General features: G+C 47.7%; 1 protein-coding gene across 7 annotated transcripts in view; it reads right to left on the minus strand.

Annotated features, from left to right (window-relative positions):
- Positions 1 to 6,790, minus strand: part of CHD3 (chromodomain helicase DNA binding protein 3) — a 29,535-nt gene extending 22,745 nt beyond the window's left edge. For 6 of the 7 annotated variants that reach the window (XM_072641138.1, XM_072641136.1, XM_072641137.1 and 3 more), the window contains exons 1-4: positions 6,485 to 6,790; positions 907 to 1,019; positions 417 to 587; positions 115 to 236 (exon numbers count right to left, since the gene is read on the minus strand). In XM_072641138.1, coding sequence (XP_072497239.1) covers positions 115 to 236; positions 417 to 587; positions 907 to 1,019; positions 6,485 to 6,749 — 671 coding nt within the window. In that variant the 5' untranslated portion in view covers positions 6,750 to 6,790. Of the gene's footprint in view, positions 1 to 114; positions 237 to 416; positions 588 to 906; positions 1,020 to 2,593; positions 5,486 to 6,484 lie in introns of those variants that run through there. The other variant, XM_072641139.1, reaches the window with a different exon arrangement.
- Between the last annotated feature and the right edge of the window lie 1,778 nt (positions 6,791 to 8,568).

An 8,568-nucleotide genomic window follows, 5' to 3' on the forward strand; every position in this document is an offset into this window, starting at 1 on the left:
GTGAGAGGACTCTGCTCCCTTGCTAGGGAGACTCTCCCTTAGCACCAGAGTTTGGGAACAGTTTGAATGAGATCTTCAGTGATCACTTGTGAGATATTCACCAACCCTTCCCACCTCATGAACTGGCTGAAGGCCTTGTAATTGGTTAGTGTATGATAATCCTCCTCAGAGAATACGTGTTCTACATCCTCCAAACCCCACGTTAGGAGTAGTGTGGCTGATGACTTCTGTTCAACCTGGTTAGGGATGAAAGTATAAGAGTTGAAGAAGGGGACTCGCCCTACTCAGCATTTCCTGGAAACACCCCCATCTTCCTCCTCACCCTCCCAACTAGTTTGTCTTATCTCTCTTGCTTTCTTATCCCTCTCCTGTTTACTCCTACCAATGTCTCCAGTCCTCTGCATGACTTTACTTACCTTCTGGCCTCCATCACCCTCCCCCTTTTTCCGCCGTTTTGTCTTCTTCTCTTTCTTTTCACGGTGCTTCCGACGTCGTTTCCGACCTGGTCCAGTCCCATACTCGCTGCCTCCGCTCTCTGACTTTTCCCGATACTCATCACGTTCAGAGCCAAATTCTTCTTCACTGTCCTAAATGGAGAGAGGAAGTAATATCAAAATATCTGGGTGCCTGTTTCCCTGATAAGCAGTGGGAGGCAAGAGCAAAGAAAGAAAGCTAGAATTTGCTGGGAGGAGGGAGGGAGGATTACAAATCATCAATGAGATGGGATACAGGGACATAGGGTTTGGGGGCTCCCCTAGGTTTCAGCAGTCAGGTAAGTGGCCCTCCTCTTGGGGTCCAGGGAAGGAACAAAGCGTCTACTGACATCTAGTCTACAGGTTTTGGGGATAGGGGAATTAAGGAAAAAGATGACACTCTGGGTTGTGCTGCAGATTCCTCTATACTCACAAGCTTCTTTCGTTTTCGTGGTTTCCCTGGCTTGTTCTCCTTCTGTTTTCTGGGTCCTCGTTTTCTCTTCTTCACTCCAAGAGCTGAAGGTGGGAGCCCAATCTCATCTTCATCTTTGGGGCAAAGAAAAAAGTCACACTAGAGAATGTAAACATCTAGTCCTCTAGATCTTATTTCTCATAGAGACCCAGTTCCCACTTTCTCCAGGGACTGAGGCACTTAACCTATCCCAGTCCTGTCACCCATCACTGAATGCAAAACTTGTTTTTTTTTTTTCAAATAGTTAAGAGACGCTGAGTACAGGGTTGTTCTGAAAATGAGGAGAAAGGTCTGAAGGAAACCATAGACAAACCATTATGTTAACACACCCCCAATCAAGGATTAGGTTCCAGGTTATAGGCCTTAGACAGGGCTCTTTCCTCCTGCCCTCACCTGTGACCTAGCCCCAACCACAGCCCCCAAACCAGCTGGTTGGACCTCTGCCTGGAAGCTGAGGAAGCTGTGCCCAGTTGCCTACTTGGCATAATCCCAAGGCTTAGGGGGTAAATACAAGCATGCAGGTCCCTCAGTCAGATGCTGAGAAGGGATAGTCAGTAACTAGATAACTAGAATTTTATGATTAATCAAGGAAGTTTTGGTTATCTGCCTGAGAGGTGGAAGGTTAGGAAACACCAGGCATCTATTTCTATTTCTCCTATAATTCACCAACCCTACTGTTACTCCAAACTCTAGTCCCTGTTGGGAAATGAAACTATCAGTTGATCACTTTCACTTCGTACCCATAGGACCCTAAGTGTCTAGTCCTATTTCCACCATTATTGCCCAAGATTCAGCTTGATCTTAGTTATAGTTAGCATTTATAGAGTGCTTTAAGGAACACTTTACAAAGATAAAATAATAACCACCTCGGGAGGTAGGTGCTATTACTATCCTTATAGATGAAGAAACTAAGAGAGGTTAAATGACTTGCCCAAAGTCACACAGGAAGTATTTAAAGCAGGATTTGAACTCAAGTCTTCCTGACTCTAGGTTTAGCACTCTATCCACAACTCACAAGTTCCTCCACCACTTTCTGCTCCAGAGGTATTCTCTCCAAACTAGGCTGAATCACGGTTTTAAATGCTAGCTCCTACTTCCCTTACAGAATGTAGACATTCTGCCTGAGAGTCAATATTTTTCCTAGTCTGCAAAGTTCTTTATAATAAGCCCTAACAGGTTAAGTAGCAAATTGTTATCCCCATTTAATAGATCGATCAGAAAACTGAAGCTGGAGAGAATGGAAGGGAATAAGCATTTATAGAGTGCTATGTGCTACTACTGCGTGCTAGGCCCTGTACTAAGCACTTTTTACAGATACTCATTTGAGATAATAGGTTAAGTGACTTGCCCATCCTTACACTAGGACAGTGGAGGCATTGGATCTGACAAATAAATTTAGGTCTTTCTGCCTTTGAGTCAGTCTTTCCATCTTGGGGATCCAGGTTTTCTGACTCCACATACATCCCAGCACATGCTCAGTGATACGTGCAACATAAAGAAATTCTGAGACAAAGGCTGACATATTTATCACATAAACAATAAACACAGGCTGCTTCCATCTACTGAAATAGACATAGATATATGTATATAGAAACAAGCATACTCACCGAAAGCCCCACCCACACTCTCATGAATATAAATGTAGTACCTGCCAGCATCAAGGTAAAGACCCTGGCTTTTTCCCCAGAAGCCTCTTTCAGAAGAATGGGATTAGTTCTTCCTGGCGGCTCCATTCCTCCTTTTCTCAGTGACCAGTTATTCACCACAAATTTTGGGAAGCACTGATGCCACAAGGGCATCATTCTCTGATTTGCTTTCTTCAGCCCCATAGTACCAGTCCAACCGGCCAGACCTGTCATGCTTCAGCAGGGGTAACAGCAGGAGGGGACAACTTAGTGAAGCCCAGCCCGGCCCCCTTATTTTAGATCACACTTTTCCACCTTCCATAGCCAAAGGCATATTAGTGACCACTAGCACCAATATACTAATTTTTTTTTTGTCTCAGAAACCCATTACTGTTTCCTTCTTTCCCGTAATCCCTTCTTCCTTCAATGATCAAGGTACCAAGACCCCATCCTTTTACAGGAAAGCTCTTAATTTATGTTTGGGGCAGGGAATGGGAATGCGTGGGGACAGAGCAACAGAATGCCTGCCTGAATACTGAGAATACAGTGAGAACTGTTGTTAGAAGCCCTTTGACCAGTTCTCTCTAAACCCAGAAGCTTCATTAATATCAAAGTGCAAAGGGGTTAATGATGAGGACAGGCCAGTTGGTTTAGGATGAGGGATAAAGCATGAATCAGTTGGGGGGGGGGGGCGCGCACTCAAGAGGGACAGGATGTAGGTCTGGGGAACTCTTGAATCTGTTTGACCCTTTCCAGCTAACCTCCATCAAATCCTGGGAAAAACTGGATTGGGGGAAAAAATCAAGGATAGAAGAGGAGAGGTAAAGAAATGAGAGACTAAGTCTTAACTCTTGTCTCAGCCGCTGGCCCGAAGCCCAGGCTCTCCCACTTCCCTGGCTCTGGTCCCTGAGGGGGCTGGCAAGCTAGAAAAAGGAGGAGGAGCCTCAGAAAAGGCCTGCCCTCCCCTTTCCTTTCTATCTCACCATCAATCTCTCACACACATATATTTATTTTTTCTCAAATTCCCTTCCCTCCCCCCACAACGAACCACCATAATAGGGCCCCTGCACATGCGTATTGCAAGGAGAGGGTGGGTTTTTATTTTCAGGCCTTTTGCGAAGAAACTACTAGAATTTTCCACACCACCCATATTCTACCCCCCTCCCCTCCCTAAGCAATCACATCTAAATATTATATTATTTCTTTATACTTGCCAGAAGGGGGAGGGGAAAGAAATTGAGTTTTGGCTCCCTTCTTTCCCCTCCCCCCACAGGAGTCTTTGGATTTGAAATACTGAACAATGTACAGAGGTTGGTGGGAGGAGAAAGAGGTAAAGTTGGACTCAGTTAAGAATGTGAAACAAAATGGGGATGAGGGAAAATCAGTCAGGGTTGAAAAACAATACAGAGCTACAGAATCTACAAATTCATATTCCACTTGGGAGTTTGGGCCAGAAGGAGAGAGTTAAGTACATGGGTCAAACTTCTTAGGATTGGTGTTTGCCTTCCTCATACCTGGGGTGACAAAAAAGGAAGGGGAGCTAAAATATATTTCCCCAAAAGTTTTTTTTACATCAATAAATTACCCAACAAGGATGTTTCACTCACGCAAATCTGAAGGGTTAGGCAGAGGCAAAACTGCCTTAAATAGAAGGGAATAATGTTTATTTTTAATTCCAAATCCAAAATGAAACAATTTATTATCTTCAAACATCTGCTTATTTATTAGGTAAATAGGCTTCAGAAGAAGGGAGCAAAGGGAGCCAAACAAAGACACACCTCAACCTCTGACGGTTTCTTTCTTGCTTTCTTTCCCAGCTCTCCCCTCTTTTATTAGCCTAGTTTTGAAAATGACCAAAGAGGATTATCTAACCTGAGAACTCAGCAGACAAGGAAAGAATCCATCCCCTAATCCCATCTTTCCTCCTTTCTTTCCTTTCTCACTTTGCAAATATACTGTAGGTGCTGAATAAATGTTTAATTGAATTTGACACCTGTCTCCCAAATTCTCCCATTTGCACTTTAAAAAAACGTGTTCCCCACAAGGTAATTTTTTCTACTTATTTCCTATTTCGAAGACCTTGGGGGAAAATAATGAATTATTTCATGTTCACTAAGACACTCCTTTCCTCTCTCCCTTTTGGACCCTCTTCCTTCCTATTCGTCTCCCCCCCACCCCCACACGTCTTTTGTTGTTCAGCTGAAGTATATACAGGCACATCTGCCATACATGGCGCTAATCTGTATTTCAGTATTAAGAACATTGGGCATATTTCATCAATAGGGGCTGGAAAACAAACACAAGTAAGGCAGCATGGTGTAGTTAAGAGGACTTGATTTCGAGTCAGAATCCCAGCTAGACCTCTTTGCAACTCGTGTGACTTTGGTCAAGTCATTTAGCCTCTCTTTGACTCAGTTTCCTCGTATTTAAAATGAAGGGACTGGACTCCATAACCTCTAAGTTCCATTCCAACTTTAAATCTATAAGGCTACTGAAGTCTGCTCCCAGGCACAGGGATCAAAGTGTCCCATCTGTCATTTTCTACATGTAAAGCTGACATTACGTTCTGGAACTAGCCACACAAGGCTGTCTGAGATGGGGTGGCTACTGAGTCTCTGATGAGGCAACTGTTACCTCGAAGCAGTGGCTACAGTTACTAAAGCTGCCCGTGTGAGAAAACTGGGGAGGGGAGTGAGGGACTTCTAGTAACAAACACCACAGGAGGTGAGGTGTTCCACATCCCTCAGTCATCCTCTCACAGAGGTGACTGTGATGGGGGCAAGCAGGGAAGTCACAACCCCTGGGGCCCCAGGACCACAGCAGTGGGGTCACTCAAGGACAAAAGAGGGTCAATGGCTCACAGAGTAGAAGGGGGGAGTCCCGGGGTGAATACACACCCTTTAGCTAGAGAGGGGCCTACCATCACAAGGAGGAGGGAAAGGGAAGGAATCAAAAGAGGTGGAGTTGTCGGTGGGTGTATCTGGTTTCCCCTCAAGGCACCCAGCCCACCCCCACTTCCAAGATCTTGGGAGAGGGGCTGTACGGGCCAGTCAGTGGCGAGTGTCCAAAGTCCCCCCGCCACCCTGCGCCCTCACGGACACAAGCGCTCGGGTGGTCGGGGGGACCCCTCCCCCGTTCCAAGCCCCACGCCGACCCCCACAAACGCATACGGACACCATCTAATTTTACATTTAGCCAAACCCCAAACGGGCTTGAACTCTCCGAACCACAGCCACCGTCGCCACTCTCCGCCGCCGCCTCCCCCTCCCCCGCCAGCCGAGGGGGGGGACGTCTGGAGCTCAAGCGGGGCCCGAATGCGCGGCGGGAGTGGGGGGGGTCGTCTCGGGTTCGATCGCTCCTAATCCCCCGAAGAAGAGAAAGGAAGGGAGGAAGAAAAGAGGGGGAAACAAACCTACACACACCACCAGCCCTCCCCTCCCCCTCCGGCTGCGACCAAGAGTTGGCTCCTCCGTCCGCGCGCCCGCTCAGCTGGCGCCCGGCGTTCCGCCGCGGCCGCGGCCGGAGGCTCCCCCCAGAGCGGGGGGAGGGGGCTGGCCGGGGGGAGGGGAGGCGAGGCCCGCTCGGCCAGCAGGTCGGCCCACCGGCCCGGAAAGCTTCCCGGCCTCAGGCCCGGGCGGGCGGGGAGGGAGGGAGTGGGGGGGCAGCCAAGCAGGCGGGCCGGCTGCTCCGTCGTCCGCGCGCCCCCGGACTCGACTCCTCTCCGTCCGCGCGGTGGGTGCCTTTCGCGCTCCCTCCCCTGCCCTCCTCTCCACCCCCACCCCCTGCTCCTCCGCGCGCGCCTGCCCGACACCCCCCCAGCCCCCTCTCGCGCCCAACGGTTTCGGAACTTTGGGCTGGCGGCGATCAGGAGTAGGGGGGGGAGTTCGGCGGGTGTCCTCCGCTCGCGTCTTTACCTGGCGGTGGGGGCGGGGGCGGCGGGGGCGGCGGGGGCGGGGGCGGCGGCGGGAAGAGGTGGCAGCTGGGGGGACTGTGGCGGCCGCGGCCCCGCTCGTGCCCCGGCGGCCCGCGTCCGACTACTCCCTCGTCGTCCTCCTCTTCGTCGTCCTCATCCGCCGCCTCCACCTCCTCTTCGCCCTCTTCTTCCTCCTCCTCTTCTTCCTCCTCAGACACTACCATCTCCTCCTCCTCCTCCTCCTCGTCCCTCAGAGGGGAAGCCATCCTGTAGCTCTGGCCCCCCCACCACCCCCCCACCCACCGCCCGCCTGCCTCCCCCACCACTACCACCACCACCACCACCACCACCACCACCTCCTCCTCCTCCTCCTCCTCCTCCTCCTCCTCCTCCTCGTCGTCGTCGTCCTCCTCCTCCAACTCACCTCCTCCCCCAGCCCCCCAAACCCCCGGGCCACCCCCTACCCCCACCCTTCTGTCTAAGGAGGGGGCGAAACCGCCTCCCAAAAACAATTTACTATTGAGAAAAATTAAAGGGGGGGGACTTTCTCCTCCCCTTCCCTGGGAGACCAAAAGAGAGAGAAAGGGGGGTAAATATATATATTATATGAATAAAAGTTTTTCTGCTCTTCCCCCCCTTACTCCCCTCTTCGTTGTTTTAAATATATTGAAATTCTGAGGGGGGCGCTGAGAAATATTTCCTAGAGCTGAAGCACTAAGATGGCCGCCCTGAAATTATTTTTAAAACAACCCCCCCTCCAGCACCGCCACCCCCTCCAAGAAGAAAGAGAGAGGAAAAAAAAAATCTGCTTTTAAAACAAAATGGCTGGCTTAATATTTCATTTTTCAGCCCCCATCCCCTAACACCCCCACCAACAGAAATGCTTCCAGTTCCCCCCTTCTCATCTCTAAAACCTTCTCTACCCAGAAACCCACAAAAGTCTCCCTTTTTTCATAGCTGATTAGTAAACAGATTAATAGATATTTTCCTTGTGTATTGAAGGGGGGGAAGAAACATGAAGGATTTCTGCATAAAACAAAAATGGCTGCTGACTAACCTCCCCCCCCAACACACACCTATAAAAATATTTGGGGGGGCATTAATCAGTACTCATGCTCAGTCTGACATCAGCATAAATTGTTAAAGGTTAACTAGTTAGATACTAGTCCAACTAGATTTTAAAATTTTCTTTTCTATACTAGTCTCTTCTCTCTCCACCTCCCTCCTCAAAAGAAAAGCTTTTTTTCCTTAAGTACTTCAGAAAGGGAGTGGTTTGATGTGAAGGGTTTTTTTTTTCTCCCTTCAGGCATTGTCAAGGAAAAAGATGAAATACATATATTTATATATAAATCTGGCCAAATACATATATATACGTATACATATACCTTGTTAAAGTTGAAATGCATTTAACTTTACGTATTTTATAAGATTTTTTTTTCTTTTTTAATGATAGAAACCCTTTGGGGGTGGAGAATGGAAAGCAATCTGAGTTTTTTCATTCAATCTGAGTTTTATGTTTGATTATTCTTTATTGAAATCATTTCAGTAATTTACAATTGTTTTAAATTATATTTTCATTTCATTTTCCTTTTCTCCCAGATAAACTTACTATGAAATCTTGGTACAGAGAATGGATTTTGCTGTGGATGGGGAGCACCAAGATCTGAAAAAGAAAAAAAATTTATTTGCTCCTCTCCAATACAGACTCCTTTTTCTTTCATTCACCCCCATTTTCAGTTCCATCAAAGTGGAAGAAATTGAAGTACAGTAGGTGAGAGGAAATTAGCTAAGGTGAAGAAAAAATGAAAGAGAAGAGGATGCAATCAGACCTTTGTATCTGATTGTCTCATCCAGTTCTTCAACCTAAACGGCCTCTTAAAATAGGAATGAGATACTGATGGGGGAAATTGGAAAGGGGTCAGGAGAAACCTCTCTTTTAGGGGCTACCTAAGTGAATCAAACAAGGAAGCTAAGTTAAATTTCAAGAGAGCTTGTCAGTTGGGGTAGGAAGGGAGCCCTGCACTCAGGTAGGAGGAAGCACCAAGTATCTCTGTACCTGGGATATCAATAAAGAAGAGAAGTACT

The sequence above is a fragment of the Notamacropus eugenii genome, chromosome 2, assembly GCF_028372415.1.
Source record: "Notamacropus eugenii isolate mMacEug1 chromosome 2, mMacEug1.pri_v2, whole genome shotgun sequence".
Taxonomy (NCBI): domain Eukaryota; kingdom Metazoa; phylum Chordata; class Mammalia; order Diprotodontia; family Macropodidae; genus Notamacropus; species Notamacropus eugenii.